Genomic DNA, 27537 nt, shown 5'->3' on the forward strand with positions numbered 1-27537 from the left:
ATAATATCTATGAAATAATGATTTATATTATAATTATTATATTATAATATAATAATAATAATAATTAATATATTTTATACAATAATTTTGTTCTGTTATATCCAAATGTTTCAAAATCAGATTATTCCATTTTTAGTAAGATAAAAAACACATGACACAATATATTTCTTAATTTTAACATATTTTGCATGAAAAGATTAATTTGCAGTTTCGATCTATTCGAGATATAACGCGTAAGCCTTCACTAAATTTCAGCGGTGCTACATTCTACTGAAATTGGCCGATTACGCAAGTTTTAACCAAAGAGGCCTCTGAATGGAACACGCATCGCTATCGGAGCATATAATTCAAGCCTCTAATTAAAAGCGCTCACACCTGACTTCCTGCTATCCCGAAACCGTATAATTTTCTCGACCACGTATACGCGAAAGGGCAATATTCGTTAATCGGGTCTTAAATTCTCCAACTCCATTCGAGTGCAAAAGAAATCTCAACTTTATGACGGCAGGCTTTGTGTGTACGTTCCTGAAAACTATCACTGGTGCAGAAAGAGAAATGTCGGCATGGCTCGCCACCGAAAAGCAATATCCCACGCATTCCCGGATGTTATCCAATTCTGTAAGGTCGCCACAATCTCCTTCCCGGTCTACCTTTCGTAGTTCGTCCATACTTTTCGAAAGAGAGTTTCGTGTTGTATGTATTTTCGAGATCAATGAATAAATAGATTGTTCTATCTGTCAGTCTACGAAAACTTGTTTATCCTCTATGATTTGTATGTAAGATGTATGTTTTTTTTTTTTTTTCAACATATCATGCTTTCGATTTAACTCTTGAAAATAATCATAACTAGTTTTAAAATCTTTTAGAAAATTTTGTATTGACTTCTTGATATGAAAAAATTCATAAAATATTTAGAAGCCATGAGTATTTTCCTATTCGAAATATACCGAACTGTTTGGTTCTTGGCTCTATGCTTGTTTACAAAGTTTGAATTTTGACAAGTAAATGTCCAGATAAAATATTAAAATCGAACGCTCTGTACATGGTTTTTTTTTTTTATATATTTATCATTACATTAAAAATGTATCTCGCGCATTTTCTGATAGTATTTATAGGCGTTAGGACTTCCGTCGGGATCGGGGTTTTTCCTTTGATCAAGATTTCGTCGGTCTTTCTAGCCGTCTACGCAAAAAGGGTTGAAATGGCGACCGTCCATGGGGAAAAGGTTGCGCGCATCACGCCGGCGGTGCGGAATATCGGACGCGCCGGATGTGCACCGACCGAGATTAAAGGTGAAAGGGGACGTCGAACCATCGAGGGGAAAAAAAATCTCAGATAAAGTTAACGCCATCTGATGGGGGCACGATATGTGAACGATGAAAAACCTGTGAACCTGACTTTGCGTCTGGCAGTGTAATCTCCTATCCTCGTCTCTCTCTCTCTCTCTCTGCTCTTTTCTCTCTCCCTTTCTCTCATAGTAGGTCAATTTCAGCGTCGATCGCTGTCGACGACACGTTTTACTTTGCCGGCTTTGCCAACGAACTTTATCGAAGGTACCGCGGATTCTATCGCGCTGCTAATTAAAGGTAATGATCGAGTACCTCCGCCTCCTAAAGACACGACTGCATCTTCTCGCTCGTTTCTCCTCGCCGGGTTAGATCAGAACCCGAATTAAAGTCCGCGAATGAATCGTTACGGATATTACAGAGAAGATTAAGAGGAAAACGGCGATTTAGTTGTAAAATGGATCCACTGTAATTCCTGTGCGATAAAATGGTCAATGTTCTTTCTTGATATCCGTAAAAATATAGACTTCAATTTGAAATTCCAAGTAGTGAAAAAAAAGTTACAAAAATACATGGATCAGACAAATGTATAGAATGTAGTAAGACTTTGTGAGAAGAATTTGGAAACGCGCATTGAAAGAACTACTGGCGAGAGAGAAGATTATATAAATCGCGGTCTGACATTGAAAGGAAAAATCTGATGGAACTTTTCCGTCTTACTTTCTTTAGAGCGCACCATCTAAATTTGACACTTTCGATTCCAACTTGTCGGGAACTCAGGTGGGACAAAATATTCGTAAAGTTCTAGGCGCGTAAAAACGACACCGTGTCGTAATGTTTTGCGGTTGATTAGATCGGCGGATTTAATAATTGAACTTCCCTCTGGCTGTGAGCGATGCGCTTAACGTTATCGAGTGAAAAATGATATTAAAAATCAAGCTGATCCACCGGCATTCGAAATTTTTTTAGATGATTGGAAAGTCAATGGTTAATGGAATTGATTTTGATAGCGGCAGAGAAAATTGATGTTGTATTTTTTTTAAATATTCTATGTTTACTCTCAACAAAAATAAAATTATATATATATACGTATATTTATCATCAGAATTATATTAAACAAATATTCTAAAAATTTCGATATATTTAATACAATTTATTTTCTACTATAAATATTCAATTACATTAAATTCCGAATTATGACAATTAAAAAATAATTGATATAATTTAGAATTTAATTTAATTTGATAAAATTGAACGAAAAATGATATTTACTTAAAAAAAAAATTTATATAATAAAGAAACAATTTTCGTGTTTTTATACAGATATATTTAATTTTACACAAAAACCGTTTGAAGTGTGAAATACTTATAAATAAAACACACTTGAATGTGTGCTAAAATTCATGAATTGATCTGAAGCCGCACTTGAATCTGTACTTAATTGCACAATATAATGATTCTCACAGTACAGTTACTATTAATTGTTCTAGAGCATTCAATTTACGTGATATTGACATTACTAATGATTACTTATCTTCGAAATCTACTGCCACGGATGTAATACAGCGTGTGATAAACAGATATTGTGTCTTTTGATAAATACGGTGTCACAATTTAAGCAGAGAAATCGTCACAATTGTTGCGGTGACACAGACACAGACAAATGAGGATCAGCGTATATTTCGTCGTTAGTAAAGATAAGAAACGGCACGTTTCGCGCGTTTAGGCTGCAGCCTTCCCGTACATTTAGCCGGCAAACAATGATAGAACTTAGCGCTGAAATTGGATGGCTTTAATCGAGTGGAATGTCTGGGGACAATCTTAAGTTATCGTGTTTCGCCGTTGCCTTGACGTAACTAATTAAGTGAATCGTGTTAGCTTACTGTAAGATGGCGCATTATTGTTCCTTTGGTACGTAATCTCTACGATCTTTTATTCAATTCTTCATGTTTGTAACGTAAAATAAATCTGACATGATAAAACAAAAGATATTAAATTATTAATTACAAATTTAATGGAGAGATTGATATCACAGTACTCTTTTAATTGTCCACAAATCCATATCTATAAGATGATTATTATTTATTTGTAGACTACTTTTTTCTCATTAGATTTAGAAAAATCATAGAAGAAAATCATTAGAGTAAACTCGGGTAAGATGGCCATAGTTTTTTTAAAATGCAAAAAACATATTTTTATTTTTGTTATTTTTTAATAGTGTTTGACATATTATCTTCACTGAAGCGATAATTACGTAATATTATCGAAATTAAAAGAAAAATATTTAATGGAAATTTTATATTATCAAAATAGTACAACATTGGCATTTTACCCAATTTTCAAGGAAAAGATGACCATAGTGACGGAAAGATGGCCATAATATTTATAAAAAAATAGTGAAAACGAAAATAAAAATTATAGGTCATATAACAATTTACATATCTTTATAATATGTCTAACGTCGATTACGATAGCTTAACTGTAATTTATTCGACGTTATAACAGTTTTTAATGGACAAATGAAAAACTTGGCAGATAGTCAAAAGTAAAAATATGATATAAGATTCACAATATCGTTATTTCGAACAATGTATGCACATAAACTACGGTAAATATCGATTATCTTTGATAATGACTAAAAAAAGCGCACTATGTAACGATTATTGAAAAAATTACAGCCTATGGCCTTCTTTTCCTTTTCCGTATGGCCATCATACCCTAGTTTACCCTATATTTAGAAAAGAGTTGTTTATACCGTACTACTTAAGATATTTTACATATTTACTATTTGACACTAATTGTATACAAGTTAACGTTTCAGCTTGATGCTTAAGACATCTACTATTAGATGTTTAATATTTTGTTAAGAAGAAAATTAATTTGTTATTAATCTTTTTATAGTGTAAAAAATGCGATTTAAGCAATCGGTCTCTTAATTCGTATCTCCTTTAAAAATAGTAAATTTGCGAATGGAAATAATAAAAAAATATAAGTGAGAAAAAAAAATTATTAATACATATTTTTACGTATTAAGAACAAATAAAGAAACATTCAACATATAATAATTAAGAAATAACATATTTATATTAATATCAATTCATATCTCATATTAAATAATATTTTTTTGTTAATAACAAAGAAAGAAAATATTCAACATAAAATAATAATTATTAAATAACATATTTATAAGTAACAGTTGGGACAATAATACATTTTTGCTTTTTTTATACACAATTTTCTCAAGCGATACGATTTAAGAAATCTTGTGATACGATTTAAGAAATACGATCAATTTATTTATACAAATATCAATTTAACCTTTGTAATCATAATATGTATGTACATAAATTGAACATAAAATGTTCTACAATAAATCTACTTTAAAAAAAATATAAATATATAGAATAAAATTGCATTGTTAGATTATTATCAGTTAAAATAAATTGGTCACAAGTTACATCAATCGTATCTGATTTTTTAAATGTTCGTAAAAAAATAAGATATAATCTAAGAATTTTGGTTTATATTTCTCATTGCTTGTTTATTGATATTTTGTCATTAAATTTTATATTCATTGATTGTAAAGAAATTGATGAGATTTGATTTAGAAAACGAATACGATATGGACAACTCTCTTTTATATATTAATAATATAATGTAATAATACAATTATAATAATATTAATATTATTATTAGCAAGCAATTTTATCTTTAGATGAATATAATACATTAGATATTACGTTTGGTAATATATTCTACTTTGAAAACGACTTTCGCAACATAACAGTGTACTACGATACAATGATAGTATCCCATCATACATGTAGTAATCTTACCAACACAAGTTAGACATAACTGAAAATTTAAACAGCCATTCGGGAAACGGTATAACGGTTCTACATGGTAGATAACGCGTACCACCGGGACGTCTTCCCATAAAAGCTAGATATTGTATCTGTGGCGGAGATTGACGTTAAAACGTCCTGCAAAGCGTTTTGCAAACGTTGAGTGACATTTCATCAGGAACAGCGCCATTTTCTCGCATTCATAACTGTAAGAGAATTGCGAGAACATTTTATTTTATTTTTTTATTGTACTCTGCATTTCTTTAATCATCAATCACTATTTATTATAATATTCTATATGCATGGTGTTAATGAAAATCTCGAAGAAATATTAGATAACTCTGGACATATAAGATAAACAAAAAAAAAAATTTATATATGAAGAGATAGAATTCTTGTTAAAATCAATAGAATTAAGGGAAGCAAGTTATTCTGGCTCATTAAATATCGCTTGTAAGCCCGCATTGGTAAGCTACAACCAGAATGTAATTCGTTCGTGGCATCAGCCAGGTAGAACAAAATCGCTTAAGTAAAAGTTACACAGCTTGATGAGAGCTTTCAGAACAAGCGGAACTTTACTTTCCTTCTATTTACATTTTTAACTTGCTGGCCTTCTCTTGTATTAAGGCCGCGACCTATTAATTCTGGCTCTGACCAAGTAAAGATCCTTTCGTACTGTCAAAACGGAATAAAATTTGGTTTTATGCTCCGCTCTTTATACATCGCAATCTTAATTTCTTTCGTTGTGTAAAGTTCTACAGAGCAATTATTCAAAACTATCTTTTGCAATGCAAAGAAAAAAAATATATATATATTTATTTTTATAACATAGCTTTAAGATTACTGATTATTTTAATAGATTGTGTAGAAAGTTTTAATTATGATAAGCGTTATTAATAATAAATGGAGATTAAAGAAAAGCTTTTAAAACCAAGATATATAATATAATTTTAATTTTCTCTAAAAGAATATAACAATTTTGTAGATGTACGTGAGAGAGAAATGATTTTTACAATTTGTGTTTAACATGGATAATGAATTTGAATTATATCTAAAATTATGTTTATTGAAAATGAAAAAATGTAATGGTTGTCTTATATTTTTATCATTTTCATTTCATGCTTATTTCAGGGTGTATATTCCCGGGAAAAACCTGGTATTCTCAGGGAATTTTATTATACCTTGAAAAATCATGGAATTCTCATGGAATTTCGTTAGGATTTAGGGAAATTAAAAAACTGTCAAAGAAGTACTTATTTAAAAGTTTTTTTTAAAAATTGAAAATATTTTAAGTTTGAAAGCTGCTTAAAATATATATTTTTTGTTTATGTCTATATAAAATTGTTCAAAATATATGTTTTTTGTTTATGTCAAAAAAATGATACGCTAAAATAAATAAACTTATTTTAAAATTGCATCTAAAAATATTTTAATTTCACCTGGAATTCTCAGGGAACTTTTTTTACAGAATTTGAGTATACACTCTGTTATATTTATTACCTTAGTATGCGTTATTCGAGAAATACGAACGCAAGTGTTGTAGTGAGACACTTCCATTAATTATAGTGCATAATTTGCTAACGATATGTGATTTGTAAATTTCTTGATGAATGTTATGACATTACGGAGAAATCGTCAACAAAGTCAGTGCCAATCATTTAATAAAGTTCTACATAGTAGTTGATAAGTTTCGAGACTGTGTTCTCTCGCCTTCAACGTAGGCGAAAAGCTGTCTATGCAAAAGCAATTATCGAACAACTGTCACGACATCAATATCTACCAGGTGAACTACTTAGAAATGAAACTTTTATGTTCGTAAGGAGAAATTGTTGATTCTCGGATCGAGTTCTTATCGTTAATCAACTTTGCAAACTAACTCGAGCGATAAAATTTGCTTCAATTTTAACAGCGCTATTATATTAACTGCAATAATTTCTTTTATTTTAATCACACGATTGTGTTAAAATACCGTATCGTGCACCTTGTGAAAAAAAATATACTGTTGCAATCGCGATGAATTAAAAGAAAAATAACAACAATTGACAAATAATTTACTTAAATATTAGATTGAAATGTTAGTGAATTTATAAGTTATTTTAAATTAAATTTAATTAATAAATAATTTAAATAAAAATCAAGAAAAAGAATAGCTGACAATTTTGATTTACAAATGACAATTTTGCAGTAAAAATCTATTTGTCCTTTTTTTCATTGCAATTGCATAAAATACTGAATATATTATAAGCATTTTTGTGTTTCCCGAATAAACTCTCGCAATAAGAGACATTTAAATTGATCGAGTTTTCAGATTGAGATATCTTACGGTAGATTTCACAAAGTGTCATTCGCTGACGACGCTTCTTCAGATAAAGTCGCCACGACACGATTAATAGCCACTATTAGTGATCGATGTTGACATTAGTATCAGGATTGGGAGCGATATGACTATTTCACTAGAGGTTGACTCCACCAATGATCGATTCGGAGTCAATATACTGACACCACGAGATCATCGAATGTCGATTAGAGATTCCCTGGAATTTTGGTTGACTCGCACAATGACAGGGCATTCGCTTTATGAGCTTAACGCAACGCGATACTTTATTGCCTCTAAGTCTGACGCATTTTAGTGGCGGATTTACACTAACATTTTCTATCACATAGATTTACGAGCCGTGCTTTTGATTACTTAATAATGGATGGCTTTTCTTTTTTTTTAAAGCCGATTAATTTGAAATTGCAAGTAAAATATATATATCACGATTAATTAAAAGAAATAAGAGAAAGTGACAATGATTTACTTAAATATTAGACTGAAATGTTATGCGAATTTCTAAGTTATTTTAAATTAAATTTAATTAATTAAGAAATAGTTTAAATAAAAATTAAAAGAAAAAGAACAGATGGCAGTTATGATAATTTTGATTCATAAATTTTGTAGTAAAAATCTATATATTATATGCGTCTCGGTAAGATAATTTACTCATTAAATGTAACTGGAGCATTAATTAATTTTAAGTATTTATTTATTACCTGAATATGGATCGTTAATGTTGATGACATTTATATATTTTTATTTTATATAATTCTTATATAATATCATATTTAAAGTGTATAATATAATATGTATTAATTTACTTAGAAAGATTTTTCATTATTTAGATGTATACAAGAGGGATAAAAGTTTCACAGCATTATTACACTTTAATTATTCTTTGAGAATTTAAAGTTCTGTGTAGGTATGTGTGTCTCGATGAAATAATTTATTCATAAAACGAGGATTACTTCCAAAGTAACTTATCTTTTATTTAGACCGACAGAAAAGTGATTAATACCTGGGAAATTAACATTTGATTATTTTCCTTTATAAATACAAAATTAAGCATTTATTTAATACCAACTTTCTGAATATATCATTAATATTAATGATTAAATAATTGTTATATGATGTCATATTTAAAATGTATTACGAGTCGTATGTTAATTTACTTGGCAACGATTTTCCATTATTTAAATGTATACAAGCGGGATAGAAGGGAAAGAGAGTTTTAGTATCATTACTTTAATTATTCTTTGAGAATTTAAAGTTAATCATAACTTTTTTTTTTAATTTTCTCCAGATGAAATGTTAAAATATATACGAGAATCGTTACTCTGTCATATATCGTAAAGCGCGTCCGAAATTGCATATAGCGCATTCCGCCTATATATTACAGGTGTGTCGTAAAATGTTCGTTCTTTTCGCGAGATGTGCTAAACAGGTGGCGGTGCAAACCGGTCGCGTGATCCTCCTCTTTCGGTCACAGTATATATCCAGTTCGCGCGACTCGCGGATGCGAAGTAACAATAATTTCACCGCAGCTCCGAGACGTAGTTCGGAAGCGTTGGCGGCCCTGCGGGAGTGCATAACGTTTTTGCGCGGCACAACGCAGAACAGAAATTATTTTGCCGCGGAATAAAAATGTTTACGCAATAAAAAAGCAACGGCGGTTCGCGTTCCTATTTCGTCCGCGATAACTTTTCGGCTTTGTCACGTTTCGTTCGCCGACGCGCACAAATACGTTCGTTCGTCCGTCCGTTTTGCGGAATTCTAGGTAAAATACTTTTTTTGCTCCTCCCTCTTTTTTTTTTTTTTTTTTTTTAATAATGGACGCGCGTTTAACGCGTTGCGCCGCTCGAGTGCACGAATATCTAATTTTACGCGCGAAGCGAAATTGCGTTTTGCAAATTCGAGAGATTATATACAGCGGGGGAGGTAATTGAGTATTGTTTTTATACGTTTTTCCAATGCACACGTGATTTGCTCGCAGGTTCGTTCTAATATACCTTTATAATTTGATACTCGCTGTTTCAACGATGTTATAATAAACAAATTAATTTCTGTCAATAATACCGAGCTCAACCATGTATATATAGATTGCGTTTTACATCACAACAAGCGCAATATGTTTTGCAATATCAAATAATATTGTGTCGCGCCATCGTGACAATATAAATTTTTGATCGTCTTGTTGCGACAAAGATTATTTTTGGTGATAAACTGAAAATAATTTATTTATTCAGATAATTATAAAAAAAGTGATTTTATTTTCGATTTAATATGTTTACGCGCGTTAAAAACGGCAACGTCCGAACTGCACATGTATGTATATATCCTAGGCGCGTTGCATACTTTATAAAGAATAAAATGTGAAATGCACGATACTGAAATTAAACTTTCATGAACGATCGATTGCTATCTCGGGCGAGGCACCGATTTCGCCCCGATACTCCTATAATTCAACGAACGCTTAAAATTAGTCGGCTACCGTATTCTCGTGTAGTATTTTTTACACACCCCATTTAAGCGTACGAATTGCATTTATATCCGTTAATATTTTTAGTTTCACCTATCTTGAAATTTATCTATTTTCTTTTTACTTTATTAGACGACAGCTTTAAACTTCAGAAAAATATTTTTGATATTAATTTTATATGACATAATTATAACTATTAATTATTAATTTTATTTTTATATAATTTATTTATTTTTATTTATATATGTATAATTATTAATTTCATTATACAAAAAATCAAAAAAAGTAATTAGAATTTATATCTTTATATTGTATCATTAAAAAGGAAAAATTGTGTTGTGATATTAGAGATTTTTTTAAGTTCGAAATTGTAAGGAAAATTTAAATTTGAAAACTCATCACTACGTTCAAAGAACATTCGCACTCGCAATCCTTTTGCTACAATATTTCCATGAATATTAATTCTAAATTTGTAATTTAGAGTTTCCTTTGATGGCATAATTACTCAACGACTGATTTCATATCCACATTACTTGCTACAAGACGCAAATATAATTACGTAACTCTATATTTGAAGACTCACGTCAGACGCAGCTATTATCTCGCCGGCTGAGTAAATTCATCAAAAGGCTCGTGGTGGGAACATGATCTGCAATGTAATTGGATAATCACTACTTTATGTATGTATTTCTCTTGTGTTGGCAAAATATTTATTTGCAAAACGATATAAGAAAATGCTTGAAAAATCATTCTCATTTGCATATCGATCAACATTACATTTTGTCACCTTAACAATAAAAAACGCTTTATGTAAAGTGAGTTATGTTCTACTAAACTCTATCTTTACATTTCTTATCTTCGTTTATCGTCTTCAGAATATTGATAAAAATATGAATTTTTACGAACTGCTATATCCTAATTAGATTTGAATACGTAATTGAAGATATTTTATTTTACTTTATATGTTTTTACACTTGCATTATATTATAAGTAAATCTTTGTAAAAATGATCTTTAATAGTTTGCACATTTTTAAATGGAAAAATATTATTTTTATGTATGTAGTTATATAGAGTCTATTATTATTTTATTATATATAGAGTTATTACGCGCCTCACAATTGATACGTCGCAATATTAAATTTATTGTATTTTTCCCTTTTTTTGGTTTATGTTATTTTTACTTCAAAAGAGAGAATATATTTATAATAAATATATATATATATATTATTTTAAGTGAATTTAATTTTATTATTTTTATAATTTATTTTTATAATACTTATTTTGCTTAATTCCTTAATTAAATATATAAATAAAATTAATTTAAATTTATATTTTTATAATTAAAATTATAAATATAATAAATATTACACAACATTATATATATATATATATATATATATATATATATATTAGAACAATTTCAATTAAATTTGCTATGTAAAATGAATAGATATAGTTTGTTCCTAAATAGATAGCGCAGAAGAAAACTTGTGCGACAGAATAGCAACGAAATTCCGCAACATCGAATTCCGTCATCGGCTAATTGTAAGCATTCCCAAGTCACTAATTAGAAAACTAGGAACTGCGAACGTTATCTCGCTTGGGAGAGATAACAGTCTTGGCATGGAACAAAGCGGCCTGGAAGAACTAGGATCATATTGTTTGAATTATGATGTAAATAACTCGAAGCTAAGGCATTACTAAGCTTTATGATGAAACGAAAACTTCCAAATGAACGTACTAATTCCATTCTATTTAATATACAGAATATTAACCATTAGCGGAAGTGCATCGCAAAAGTATTCTAAATCATATAACGGAAAATGTAAAATAAGTAATTTTCACCGCATTCGATTTTAGCTCGAATTTGAGGATAATTACATAATTACACATAATTACACACAGGTATATAAGTGGCTTTAATAAGTGTGTCTCAGCATTTACAATATGCTGAGTCTTTCTCTGCTTTTATTTCGTGTCAGCAAAACTGCATCGCGAGACCCGAGTAATTCATCACCTTCAGTCCACTTGGATCGCAGTTGTTTTATAACGAAGTATATCGTGCGTGGTTTTAGAGAACAGAATAAGGTAGTAAGTGGAATTAAAAATCTCGCCTTAATCTCTTGAATATGTTTTATGGACTAATTTTTACGTTAATATTTAGCAAAGGGATTGTGATATTTTTGTTTCTTGATAAATGTCTTTTAAAAATATTAAATTTTTTTAGTGCCGCTAAAATGTTGTACGTAGAAAAATGGTACTCTCTTAAAATATTTTAATATTCAAAAAGAAGATTTGAATAAATCGCGTGTACACGATCTTTGCACCGAATACTTCCGTCTTCCATCAATACTCGAAAGCGCAAAGACACGAAGTACCTCGTCTATTTAACGTATCCTCGTATATTTTATTTCACTTCTACATTTCCATTTCCCATTGGCATTTGGAGACGTCGCGTGAAAAATAAGTCGGGAAACCGTAAAGCGTTTTCCACAGATACGACGTGCCATTTAAGTCCCGCGATCAATGGAGCAGAGAGAGAGAGAGAGAGAGAGAGAGAGAGAGAGAGAGAGAGAGAGAGAGAGAGAGAGAGAGAGAGAGAGAGAGACAAGAACAGAACGACTTGTCACTTGTGAATTTCTTAAGGCAAGTTTTTTTTCGTGACCAAATCTCGGTGAATAAATGACAAGATAAAAACTGAATGAATTTTTAACTGACGATTAAGTGCCTAATTCTGTTTCTCAAATCACAATCTTCGTGAAAATAATGGCACTCCAGATGACGAGGGACCTGCGTCGAACAACTTCCATGATTTATTCGATAGGGACTATTAAGGGACGTTACGCTGTAATCAATCATTCTCGCCCGTGGAAGTGTGCTGGAAAAACATATTTGCATTATGCATATCGGATCGCGCAAAATGTATATTTACTAGAACTTAACAAAGCGTCGTGTAAGAGAGTTATATACTTTTGTCTAAATTTTAATCTTACAAAACTACATTAAATAAATATTATTTTTTTTTCACAAATTTAATTAATGGCATTTTAAACTTGTTTAAAAAAGAAGAGCATGATTTGCTCTTAATATGAAATTAGCAAATTTATATAGCTAGAGATACTATAATTTAGACATTATTAGATTACAGAATAAAAACTGCAATTTGAATTCCGTTTTAAAGCATTTGTAAACGAGCCTTTTTCATGTTATAAATTTGTGTAATTATAACCGTAGAATATACTATTATATCGTGTAATATTTACTCATTTCAACATTTTATTTATCATTTTTGACATAGTCAGCTGTTCGCCATTTATATATGTATTATGCTTCAAATATTGTAAAAAAATAATATTGCATTTGGTGACAGATTAATCATATTTTTCATTGTAAATAACACTGTGGGTAATCATTTTTTTCTTGATAGACTTCTCTTTCTTAATATTTATTTATCTATTGAATATTGTATTTTCTATCTAAAACGCGAGAAATTAGATATTGCGTATATATATTCAATTTTATTTTATATAAAATTTTTTAAAAGTCTAAACTGTAAAATTTCGCGATATATCTGACAATACATGTTTGAAATGTCATTACTGATTTAACGATACATTTTATTCTTTAATAGACACTTCCCTACATCTGTCATCCCTGTAAATTTGCTACATAATTTACGCAGATTTCACTTTGACGCTTTTATTCTCTTCCCAGCATTAAATTTTTGCGAGTCTAAAATCTCGATACTATAAAAAAATTATATTTACATAAATAAAAAAATCTACGTTTTTTAATGACAAAATGGAAACGCAAAATTTCTTTTTTTACTATGTATATAGAGAAAAAAATAATATTGAATCAACAATATTATTATAGTTAAAATATATTTTATTAATTCAATAACATTATTAATCAAATCAATACATGACGTATTGATTTGATTAATAATATTATTGAATTAATAAAATACATTTTAATGATGATGTTAATTCAACTTTTTTTTTCAGTATATATATATATATATATATAGTATCGATAATTAAATTCAGCTAGATTATAATGTTTCCAATACCCGCTCTCTCAAAGTCTCATGCATTCGTAAAGTCTCGCCCCCTCCCCTCATTCATCCCCATCATGCGTGCCGTCTGAATACGTTTGTTTTCTCGCGTGCACAGTGGACACGCGGTTGAACATGTTAAAATCGCTCGGTATCGGGGCGAAACATTTACCCTTGTCGCCTTTACCGCCCACGGTTATCCAGGGGGTTGCGATGACGAGCGACAACGGGGTTGGTAATGCCGCATCCACGATGCCGAGCGCCGTCGGCGCATCCGGAAACTGCACTACCGTCGTCTACGCGTTTCCGGAAGAGGAGGCTCATGATCATCTAGTGGTGGGATACCTCAATGAATGGATCAATGCGTATTCCTTCATAACGAGTGAGTACATCATCGGTTGGTTGATCGTTGTACTTTCAGCTGGTAAAATACATGCTGTTGCTGTCAACCTCGATTTATACCAGGGTTGGATACGACAGGGTGACTCGTTCCACAAGCGAGGTTGGCAAATGATATTTTTTAACTGTCGGAGCATCCTGCGTGAAAAAGGAAGGGATCATTCTTGGTTAATATCGAAATTAGTTCAATTTTGAATGTCGAAAATATATATATTTTTAATTTTATATATTTTATATATATAATATTTAATAATATTTATATAATATATATATTTATTTATTTATATAGTATTATATATAACACTTTATATATAATATTGTATACAAGTAATACTTATTAATAAATATTTTTTATTTTTTATACATTTTTAGTTACCACGAACGGTGTAAAAATATTCTTCTATATACTTACTGTATTCAAACTTGAACTAAAATTGAAATTGATCAATGTTTTTGTTTATAATTTTTGAAAATATGTAGAGAATCATATTGAAATGATAGCTATTGATTCCTGTTTGGCAAACATATGCATTGTGTGTTTGGCATTCTTTCTAGTAGTTGTTATAGCATGTTAATTGAATTTTACTTTTAATTCACAATTTCAAGCTGTATGTGAATGTCGCGTCACGCTTGTCAATATAAATACATAAATACAACGTAGCTCTTTAAAATGCACAAAAAACAGAATAGGAATTGTTATCGATGTTTATATTCTTGTTTTATTCCATTATTATGATGATGCTTGAATCTGTTTTTCAATATTTTTACGGAAAACAAAAACCGGAAGGACAATGTAAAGTGAACGTTTAACATGATCTCTGCAGATAACCAGGAAAAATTTTACCTCTACATTATCGTATCGGTCAGCGCCGGTATCTTGCTCTTTTTGGGACTGGTTATTGGCCGCCTTTTAGTCAGCCGGCATCGCGCCAAAAGGGATGCAAAATTTCATGCAAATAACGAGACTCTTCCAAATGGATTCACCGACGATATTTCCGAAATTGATGCGGATATCGATCTTACCACGCCAGTCGCAGTACCAATGCAAGATGCAAGGTAATTTTATTTTATTTTATTTTATTTTATTTTATTTTTTGACACGAAAAGAATCTCTTTATTATTAAAATAAATCAATAAAATCCGAGTAATTATCTTAAGCTTATTTAGACCTTTAATAATCAGGGTTTCTTTGGAAAAACATGAACTCTGGACGTCTCAGATTTTTTTGTACCTGGAAAAATCAGGGAATTTTTATGGAATTTTATTGGAATTCAAGGAATTTAAAGAAAGAATTTTACTTTTATTTTGTAGTTTGTCGATAAGCTAAATTATAAATATAACTTTCTTTTATAGGATTTACAGTTCATATTTTTATTGTTATTTTTCAAATAATAAAATATGCAAATAAAAAATATTTATTTTACGAAAACTTTTAGTTTTTTCACTTAAAATTTAAATAACTATGTTTTTCTTTTATATTGAATGAAAAGAATTAAAAACTGAAATACATTACAATTACAAAATATAATTTACTCGACAGGCAACAGGATATTATCCTGTCGAGTATATGCATATCTATTACAAACAATTTATTTTAGAAAATTCTAAAATTTTAGAAAAAATCTTTAAAAAATTCTTTTTCTAGAATTTTGAAGAATGATAGAAGATCAGAGAATTTTTTTACATTATTTGATAATCTTTGTTATCTTTTAAATGGAGATGAATTTTATAAAAACTTTTATATTAAAAGAGACATAATAAAAAATATTTGTTCTTGAAAATTAAAACAAAAAAATCTATTTTGAAAATTAATTTTTAATCGTGTTTTAATCTCGAATAAATCATTTACATTCTTTTTCCTACTCTTGATAATAAATAAGGCTTTGAAAATTTTTTAATTTTAATTTTCATTGTTAATTATGCTGTTTCATCTTTTGTAGATTGCCGGAGACTCAGTTAGCCGAGAGACTTCACGGGGAACGTTACTATGCCGACACGAGGATACCTCTGTCGCCGACGAGCATCCACGTCACGTCGGTGCCTCACGCGACCAACACGGGGATGCGCGTCGATCTCGGGAACCACATGGTCGGCACGGACAATCTTCACACGATCCTGCGCGCGGAAAATCCCCGGAGCCTCAACAGCAAAAGCTATTACTACGGCTGACAAGAGGAAGGGGTTGTCCCGCGCGAGGGACGACCCCCGTCCTTGAGCCCGGTACCGGAAGTCAGCACGCGAAAATATTGCTTTTAATTTGACGAGACAGCAGGGGCGTACTCGTCGCTGTAAATTATGTTGAACACGAGAAATTTTTGTGCCATTGCACTGAATTATGGGATAGGTAGTGACAGTGCAACCTCAGATCGGACTGACTTTAACTGACAAGCACCTGCTCTCGCTGGCAGCCTATTAAAACAGACTTATACATCGCGAATTTGTATTGTCTGTGCAAAAGTGTCGTCCATTTTGCGGAATTTAAACGCGAAAGTTCTCGAGGAGTGTGTATAATCTATTGTCGACAAGGGTGATGTAGGAGAGAATCATGTAGTCACGAAATTGTTTTGCTGCGATATTGCAACGAGAACGCGTAGCGATATGTTAAAAAAAAAGTTGATTTATAAATGTGTATAAATAAGAATGCTCGAAGGAGGAGTTTCTCTGAATAGAACTGGAATAGTTTTAAGGACCATCGCAAGCATTTATGTTATATTATGCATTTATAATCACGATAGAGAAAGAGAACGATCTCTGATTATGCGATCAGGACACGTGACAGGATTCGAATTCGAATCTCTTTCGAATACGAATTAACAAACACAAGTACTAAGAAAATAGTGTATTACTGATAATATTTATTTCTCGAATTGCTAAATCGTCGACGGACGTTTAAGTTTCGTTGTTTAATATAAGTAGAGACATATCTTGCGGAGACTGTGTTACCGACCTTGATATTCGTCGATTGATCAATCTACTCTCACTGTATACCTTGTATTCACTGTATACTCGTGACTGTTATACCCTCGGCAGAAACTCGCTGAACGAAATGAGTTTCACGTAGCGTATCGACAACTGGCCGGTAACGTTTTTGCCGACAGACCTCTGAGATTTGATTTGCGCGACCTGGGTTTCTAGTGACCAGCTGTGAGTCAATGGAAAGAAATCACCAGGTCAGGCATTCACCTCTCGAAAATGTCGACGATATGGAAAGTAACATTGATGTATATTTATGAGTAACGTTTTATATATAATTTCGAGATTTGTCAGAGCAGACAGTTTCCTTAAGATCTATAACGCAACCTTGTTAGAGAGAAAAAAAAAATCTAATATTAATCGAGATTCTCTTTAAACCGATTTGTGCGCCAGCTGGAAATTATCGACCAGTGTACGACCATAGGAACAGCGGCCGCACGTAATCACGCCCACACTCAAGAAAAATCTCTCAACGAACTTACAGCGGTTTTGTACACCGAAGCTACGCTGCCATGGTCGCGAGACGATTTTTTTATAGATATTGGTACGTATGTATGTATATCACGCTGTAAATAGGGAGGTGTGATGTAATATATGGAGATAAGTAAGCGAGAAGGATGCACGTAACAAGACTTAAAATCGAAACGGTCGGAGATTGTAACTCTGAGGGTCGCCCTTTGTGCCATACAATCGATTTTGCAATCGTCCGGGAATACGGGAGAGAGCGCACGCATCTCTGTCTCTGAGCTTGCGGAGACTCTCTCTCTCGCGGATAAGGATTAGTAGTAATGTAAGCAGAGTTCGGATTTTTTCCTTCCATGTAAAATGGAGTGTGGATTTCGACCAGCGATGCGCAATCTTGTTTGTCACATGTCATCTTTCTCACAATAAATTAATCACAAAATTTATGTACAAGTGTTGATCAGATCACACATATTATTTAGTAAAATGGAAATATTGTGAAGAAGTCGATAAGTTTATCTGGTATCGATGAATATTAAATTTCAAATTTGTTTAAAAATATTTGTATATTTCTTTAAAGAAAGCTCGAGATCTTTTTTCATTTTAGAAACATTGAATTTTTTATTTTAATTTTAATTTTTCTAACTCTTTTTTATTTAATTTTAATTTCAACTTTTTATTAGGATATATTTTGATTTTATCGAGCACGATGATGTAATTTATCTACTTTCTGGTAGAAAAATGAATCAAGATCCCATGTCACGTGAGAAAATATTATGATAGATTGCGTATCGAGAATTGCACTATTATTCTTTCTATCACTAGCCACATTAATGTAATTTCGCTCAACTGCCCATAGTATAATCCAACAAATCCGAGCTCCAGCAAACCCCGTTCTCTCGTTGTTTGTTTGTACGTCGTTCGGTAAGTCGTAATCCCCCGAACTCGCGCACACAGTCGTTATGACAAATCGATCTCGCGGGTACTTCGGCGACGCGAAGTCGCATTTTCGACACATCAGCGAGGTCGTTAACGTAATGACGCCTACACTGATCGTTATCTTTAAGGGCTAAGCCATCAATTAGGTGATACGTCGAGGTCGTATGAAAATCGCGAACGCCATCATTTCGACACATCTCGCACGAGAAGCGCGATCGTCGGGAACACATATATCATTCTCTCACTGATTGATTTTTCGCGACCGTCCGTCGAAACAAAACGTACGTGCGAAACTCGCTATGCTCGTGTGAGAAAATTAAACATATTTTTACCTGTGTAAATTTTCGCATGAGATCTAGCAATTTTGACACATGACTTTTTTTATTTTTATTTTTCGCGAGAAAGAGATTCATTTCTCGACATCTTTTTCTTTTTATTTATTCATCTTTTTTTTTTTTTTAAATCTCTTTATCTCGTTATGCAATGTATAAGTTAAGCGGATCAATTACTTCAAAGACTGTCCGTTGGACGCTGAAAAAATTATTTTGTTACACAAAGTAAGTATTCATTTTTTATAGATTTTACATATATTGTAAAACTTTTTAATCTTAAAATTCTATATTTGATATTTCTTTGAAATAAATATTCATTGCAATTAAGCCACGTTTATTGAACCTTGTAAAAATTTATTTTTTATTTCAAAGAAATTTACTTGTTTATTTTAATACACACAGACACACATATATATATATATATATATATATATATATTTATATATCTTTATAATTTATTGTTTCTAGCAAGTCGTATCGGAAATAACACCAAAGACCGCTCTCGAAACTAACAATGTTTGCGAGCAATATCGATAACGCAATTTCCGCGATTCTGTGACGCGGATCGCGATGTAACGATGTAATCGAACGTGTAATCGAGCACCGACTGAAAATATAATTATCGGCTGTCATCACCGTCGCGCGGCGAGATCTAAAAACTTGGCAAACGAGTTCTTCCGCGGTCGAGATGCAATTACGTAAGCTTGCGCTCTTCATTTTTTTTCTCTTTTAATTGGTCTGCATTAATTAAGGCTTATATATCGCAAAGTTGTACGCGCGAAGGACCGCTATTCGGGAGAAAATCCCCTCCTCATCAGAGAGAGAGAGAATGGTTCTTCTTCGTTATTATTCTTCCACTTCTCACAACGCTCGCCTCGCGCGAGCCCCTCGGGCTTCCTTTTGTGTGGGAAACCCCCGCGGAATTTCAGCGCCTTGTATTTATGCAAATAGCGTTATGTAACACGTATACATATGTATATCTCTTGAGGCGCACTCGAAAACCCGGAAACACTCGTCACTCTCGCTTTTATTTTTTTTTTCCCCTTTTCTTTTTTATTATTACACTGTTATTTTCGCTTCCTTTATTTTCATACGTCGAGACGCGTCAATAATATCGTTCTTTATCCAACGTTCCTGTTCTATGAATGATGAATATCTCATTCCCGGAATACACTCTGGCGAGTCCATTAATATGTTGCGTTAAAAATATGGTCACCGGTATAGTTCTTCAGCAGCATAACAATCGATGTCGCTATTAAAGCTTTATGCTAATACGAAACGTTGAATATATGCACGTTTCTTTTGATGTATTTTTTAATATCAAAGTTATGAAATATTTTATAATTATTTTTATTTCAAACAATTCTCCAGTGCATTTAAATCATGTTTATTACATCTTGTAAAAATATTTCAAAAAGATTTATATATATATATATATATGACAAGTCAATTTCTTTGAAATATTTTTTACAAGTTTATATATATAATTATTTTCATTGGAAGTAAATCTCCATTGCAATTAAGTCATGTTTATTAAATATTTCAAAAAAATTTATTTATACATATATATAAACAATATTTGAAATATTTTTTAAAAGTTTATATATAAATTTATAATTAATTATTTCTCTATTTAATTTCGCGGAATCAGAAAAAATTAGTTTCTCCAGGGAACGTGTTCATTGCTCAAATGACGACGCCTTTCTGTTTATCCATCAGTCATTTACATGACGAGATGCAAATCGTAAATCGCCGCAAGCTTCGTCGTCTGAGATGCAAATTAACTCGTAAATATATTATAGGAAGGATCCCTTATACGGTCTATCCTTTTACGTATATACCTTTAAAGACTTGCCTCGCGATCATCGTATTTTCCAAGCCCCTTTTCGTCGTTGGATTCGCACCTTTTCATTGGTAGCGTAATATTTTCTTCGGAAATCCCTCGTTATCGGTAACGATAGAGGGATCTCGCGGTTGTATTATTTATCCTCGCATCCTACCCAGCTCTCATCCAGCGGGACGAATGAATTATACCAAAGAACACTCTATTGAACGGCGATCGATCGATCGGCGGGTTGGGAAAAGGCCGACGGGGCGTAAAAAGCGGCGGATTACGTACGTATCTCTTCCATTGCGGATTGTCGCTGACATTACGTAAAAAAAAAAAAAAAAAAAAAAGGAAAATAAAATCAAGCTAGTAATATTCTAAAAAATTTTTAAAAATGTTACAATATTTTAAAAAATTTTAAAAATTGAGATTCACATGCGTGCGCACGCGTAAACGTAGGTATATCGTACGAAATGGTGCTCGTAATGCTGTAATAATGGTTTGTTAATGGACGAAATGTTAGAAGGAGGTAATGCGATTATATGGTGGGAGCATTTATCATAAATGCTCGTAATAAACATTTGTTCCGCGTCGCCGCCGCTATCCCCTATTATTGTGCTATATATTAAAGTCTATTAACGTCGTTGCACACACGTTCGTGCAACGCCATCGATGAATTTCGCGGTATTTGAAGCGGATAAACGTGCTAAAATTTAGGAAAATAATACATTTTTTCACTTGATCAATTTTTTTTCCTTTTTTAAATTAATAACGCTAATTAACATAATCGATAAAGGGATTCGTGTGCGAATGCTGATAACTCTTGCAGCTTTTCATTGCGCCTTTTACCTCGTTTAGAATTTAATTAATCTATTCCCGTTGAAGCAACCTTGTTCGGAGTGCCTGATATTAATCGACGAGAAGCGTCCATAAATATAAACCGTACGTACTCGCAACCTCGTCGTCATGCAAATTCGCGCGAGATTCTTCGCGACAAACTTACAGGAGTTTATGTTCTTACGAGGAGGACATTAGCAGAGTTTATTGTTTCAAAGATCTCTCGAGTTTGAATCTTAAATTATTACTCAATGTACACATCTGCGCATTATATATGACATATGGATATCTTCAGGCGCTCTTAATTTAGGCGACAAAGTGGTGCTGATGTACGTACCGTAACGTTGCTTCGCGTTAAATAACGTAACGTTTTGTATGTAGACAATGATATGGAAATTTACGAGCGAAAGATAAGAGAGAGAGTGAGAGAGAGAGAGAGAGAGAGAGAGAGAGAGAGAGAGAGAGAAAGAGAGAGAAAGCGTGTGTGCGTGTCATATTAAGACGTTTTTATTGTAAGTAACACTTGTAAGCAACACTTGTAAATATCGTTGTACTATAAAATTAATCGTGTATCCGAATTCTTTCCCGATTGCGAATCGCACGTTTTTACATTAATCGAGGGACACGCGTCGATTTATGAACGCGGCGGCGAGCTCTCGATAAATTGTTACTACAAAACAATAGATACGACGTACGTATATATATAAGTGTGAGTTAATATTTTTGTTATATAAAGAGCGCGAAGCCAGGCGGTGGTTCACAAGAATAGATAAATCGTCGTCGCCCAGGGAAGTTTTGGCCCACGCGTCATCTGTTAACGTTTCGAGCGACTATGGTTCTTGAACTTTCAAGATTAATGTTTTCAATTTTGTGTAACTATCCCTTGAATATGATTTACAATTATAATAAATGACTTACGGACACAATGCACAATCTCTATGCACTCATTAATTCAATTTATTTCTAAAGGGATATATTTGTGTTTTCGAGATAATGAAAATCTCTCTGTTTAAAAAAGTACAATAAAACACGCGAGGGAGAATAATAAATGAGACCAGAAAGTAACTTTTATCGCGATTTCACCTTCATTATTATGTACTTACATACGTCATTATGTTTGCAAATTATTTTACATTTTGAACGAATTTTATTATGTGTTAAATTGAAAAGGCGAATTTCTGACATTAAAATATCGAGTGAAAAATGTTGAAAAAAATTATTGTACCGCCATTTTCAAGATTTACAGTCGCTTCTTGCGTTATTTTTTCTACAGAAAAAACCGCTATTGTGATACCGAGCAATAATTTATAAAACAACACAATACGCAGCGCGAAAACAATAGTAGCTTAATACTATTACGTACACCCTCTGTCGCAATTTAAATTAATAGCACATGCGCTCGTATATTATCGACTTTATTACATTTAGTTACAGGCGATACGTCATAACGTATCGCTCTCTTTAATCACTTTCGCGATACACGGATTAACGGCTGTAACAATAAACGGGGCGATAAGGGGTGAACGCGTTGCACGTGGAATCCAACCACTCTCATGGGAATACAATCGCTCGATAATAAACTGGTAGCCGGGGCTTTGAACTTGTTTTCAACGCAAGTTAATTGCTCGCGAATTGCCAGATAATTATGCGCGAGATAGTTGCTTCGCGCGTTTCGCTGAACGCAACGGGATTCAAACTTTTGTGCGCGCGCGCCGGTTTTTTTTTTCTACGATATCTGAACTCAATTTAATTGCATCGGAAAATTTGATTGATCAATATTCGTTTTTGCTTCGTTTAACTCTGCTCTTTCCTTTAAACTTCCCTCGCGATTTTTGTTGTCGAACTTTATTCACACATACGATTTTTCATTTAAATTTTTCCATTAGATTTTGCTTTATTTAACGAATCGCAATCTGTTTGAAAACATTTGTCTTAATCGTTTCTCGTTACTTTGAATAGTTAATCAATCTAAAACAATGGAGCGTATTAAGTTAATCTATCAATGTCAATTTTCACGCAATTGAAAAAATAATTAACTTGATCACAATAGTCAGATAATTTTAAAAAATAATGATTAAAGGTTAAAAGACTTGATAAACATAAAAATAGAAGAAAAAATTCCCAAAAATAAGTAGGTATATGTCATAATAAATATTAATTAGTATATACATAAAAGGGTATGCGTATTCTCTGTCTTTTCCCGTAAATCGAAATTATCAAAAACGTTTATGATTAAAATTAAAAAAATTTTTTTTTTTTATCATTTCTTACATCGCCAAAAAGTTGAGGTAAACCGTGGGAGAATTTTTAACCGCTACTAATTGTTTTCGCATCTTTTGTAGAACGTGATACGAAACGTGACGCAATTGATATCATCACGCATGACGACACGGACACGATGAGACCACAAAACGTGGAACGCAATGCAATTATGCAATGCTATAGCAGGATGCGAGGTATAAAAAATGCACGTCGTCGCTAGACCACATGTTTGCAGACCTATATGCACGTCTGTATACTGAGTATACAATTGAGGGCACAACGTGCACAGCTTGGTAAGTCACACGTGATTTTCCGTGTCACATTTTTGCAAAGAAAATGGGTAATATAATATATATCTGTATATTCCCCTCTTCTTTTAATAAGAGAATAATTAATAATTTCAAAAATAATTTATATGATTTATAATACAATGCTAAAAAGTAATTACTTTATTTTATATGTTGGATTGTATGACAAGTCCGAGATTTAATTAATTTTAACTTTATATCGATGTCTTATTGACAATATATAGTATGAATAAAGAAAAAAAGAATGATTTGATGTGTCAGTATTTTCTCTAGCGTCACGTAATCTGATTCGCGGATCAAACGATCATTTATAGATCGAACGATTTTTCTAACAAGCATTCACATTTGATAAAATTAGTTTAACGATCCAGAGCAGAGGAGTTAAATAATTTCTCTTTCGTTTGGATTTTTAATTGAATTCGTTATTCATTAATAATTTTTTTACATTTCTGTGAAAATATATCTCGAATAAATTTGACGATTTGCGGTGTTAAATTTAAAAATTCAATTCTGTTAGCGAATGATGTAGAATTTAAAAAGTTCAGAAAGAAATAAATTTATATCAGTCAATTAAAAAGCGGACTGGCAATAATACCGCTGGGGGGTCACGTAGTTACAGGAACGAAGCTGTAATTTCGACGGGATTTCTATACGAAATCGGCGAGCGAGCGGGAGCGTTCTTAGAATGATGAATGATTCAGGAAGCGCGATCGCAGACTCTCAATGCGCGACGATTTTTCTCTCTCTCCCTCTCTCGTTTCTCGTTGATTGCTTTTCCGTTTATATACGTGGCTAACACCGTTCGTTCGTCTCCGGCTTTCCGTGTCACTCGTAAAGAACGACGAAACGTCGAAAGCTTCTTTTGCTCGCGGGACGACATCCGCTTCTGCTCCTCTTCCTTCGAACGGTCGATCTACGTGAGACGATGACATCTTCTCTTGCGGCCGCAATAGAAATACCATCACGCGATTCAACGTCGTGCAATAACGCGACGAGAGAGAGAGAGAGAGAGAGAGAGAGAGGGAGAAAGGAAGAAGGTAAATATATGTATTTATCAACGTATTTACGGACGCACATACACGATTTTATATAAACCAAGTCAGTGACCTACATTTTATACATATGTTCCGCGGCGCGATTAAATCGCGCGAATGCAACCCGCATGCCGGAAAATAACATCGCGGTCGTTCCAACAATTGCGTGTGTTGTCGATAACATTATGCGCATTTCCCTTATAAATTATGAGGTTAAAAGAGAGGTTTACCGAGTGACAATAGCAATTTGTTTAATTAGAAAAACGATATAAATCAGTGGAAAATGGAGCTCCATTGCATTTTGAGATTGAGATAAATGAATATATACATATATTTTTTCAAATTAGATTAAGATTTTTAGAATAAAATAAATTAGAAAAAAGCGTCTTAAGCATATAAAAAATATATGTATATTTTTAGATATTTTTTAATATTTTTATATCCTTAAGATAATATCCTTCTTTTCAATTTATTCTGAATTTATTTTAATTCTTTAAGAGTTTATACTTTTCATAAATAAATGACGCTAAATATGAATCAAATGATTTTAACATTGTAAATAATGTAAAGAGAGATAATACTAAATGATAATTAGACAAATTGTACATTTAATCGTCAAATCTTTAAATTATTTTTTAATTACTGACAGCTGTCATTTACATTCTATTGAACTGTCATACGTTATATAATATGATATATTAATCGGAAATGTGTTGCAAACGATCGTTACTTACGAATCTGCATGTGGGGATGCGATTATTATTTGAGAAATCCCTTGAAAAGGAAATAATTACAGGAGTTAGTACCAGAAGAAGATGACTTGTGCTATGCACGACTAGCTTCAGCATTACTTGTATGTACTTGTGTTACGACAAGTGCAGAGTTAGCGTAATATTTCGTAAAGTACTTGACCCCGTTCCAAAGTCTACCCGCTAAATCGCCCAAATTCCACTTAATCCTAAATTGCTTCTATCATATTTAATGATCCTTCATTGGATATTTGATTAGTTAGTTCGAGAATTTCACACAGATTTACATTGAAAAATTTCCTCTATTTTATGATGTAACAAATAGGGAAGATAATCAAAGGATTCGGATAAAATCAAGTTTTCCTCTAAATTTGCCGTAATATTAGTTTATATAGTATTATAGGACTCTTACTAAGTATTATCTTACTAACTGATAATTTGAAACCCCATTTCCAGCCTTAAATGAAATTTTCGATAGCCAAAGTTATGCTGTAGTAAAACTTCCGACGGATCCCGACGAATAAAATTTTATTCGTTTCCCCCTAAAGCTTGGTTAAATATTCAAAGATTTTATTTTATCTGCCGAGTGAAGGATCAAACAGGACAAAGTTCCTGAGTTAAACCGAAAGCCATGGCGCACACCTGGCATGGCCCACTTTACTTTACTTTACTTTACTTTACTTGTAAAGTTTACATGGACTAAAGAGAAAGCGTTTTCATAACTCAAGAGCAAAAAGATAGAAAATAAACTATGTTTTATGATCAAATAAATCTTGTACTGTAAAAAAGAAGGGCAGGGAAATCGATCATTTATATAATTTATTAAAATTATATTTATTACAAAATCTGTTCTAATTAATACGAAATAATTATTTATAATATAATATAATACGTAAATTATTTTATATAGCGTGGAATTTTGTTTTTATTACATTTTTATTTTGTTACTTGAAAGTATGCTATTTAATCAAGAAGAATTAATTCGATAAAAAAATGTATTTAAGGTGATTGAAAGATATTAATTTCGAACAGGAAAAGTTACGAAAATAAAATTCACTGAATTTTACAAATATTTTATGCTTTCGCTTTGAAAAATATTCCACGCACTTTGAATAATTCGAGAAGATACGACGTAACAAATCATCAGAATTGTACTTTTCCGCTTGCTATATTTATAAAAGAACGGATAAGGCGACGAAGCAGATAAGACGCGAAGGGAGGCTGAAGATACTTCTATTTGCATAGAATTACATTCAAGATGAAATACGTGAAAAGTGTAAGTGGATCACTACTAACATACATACTCTCGGAAGTTCGTGGAGCGAGAGGGTTGTTACAAGAAAGGACGCTTGTGTATTACTCGTGCACATACACAGCTGAGAGGACTGTATCGGATTACGTGTGCTAGCAGTAGTAATGGGAATGATAC

General features: G+C 32.2%; 1 protein-coding gene and 1 long non-coding RNA gene across 6 annotated transcripts in view; both read left to right on the forward strand.

Annotated features, from left to right (window-relative positions):
• LOC140669073 (uncharacterized) overlaps nt 1-20468 on the forward strand; it is a 188181-nt gene extending 167713 nt beyond the window's left edge. For 3 of the 4 annotated variants that reach the window (XM_072898561.1, XM_072898563.1, XM_072898562.1), the window contains exons 7-9: nt 14104-14367; nt 15209-15440; nt 16325-20468. In XM_072898561.1, the coding sequence (XP_072754662.1) occupies nt 14104-14367; nt 15209-15440; nt 16325-16553 (725 nt within the window). In that variant the 3' untranslated portion in view covers nt 16554-20468. The remainder of the gene's footprint in view (nt 1-14103; nt 14368-15208; nt 15441-16324) is intronic. The other variant, XM_072898564.1, reaches the window with a different exon arrangement.
• Nucleotides 20469-20557: 89 nt separating this feature from the next.
• The window catches only part of LOC140668310 (uncharacterized), a 52329-nt gene continuing 45349 nt past the window's right edge, over nt 20558-27537 (forward strand). Inside the window, exons 1-2 of one of the 2 annotated variants that reach the window (XR_012047158.1) lie at nt 20558-24310; nt 24939-25362. This is a non-coding gene — a long non-coding RNA (uncharacterized lncRNA). Of the gene's footprint in view, nt 25363-27537 lie in introns of both variants that reach the window. The other variant, XR_012047157.1, reaches the window with a different exon arrangement.

Source organism: Anoplolepis gracilipes, chromosome 8, assembly GCF_047496725.1.
Source record: "Anoplolepis gracilipes chromosome 8, ASM4749672v1, whole genome shotgun sequence".
Classification (NCBI taxonomy): domain Eukaryota; kingdom Metazoa; phylum Arthropoda; class Insecta; order Hymenoptera; family Formicidae; genus Anoplolepis; species Anoplolepis gracilipes.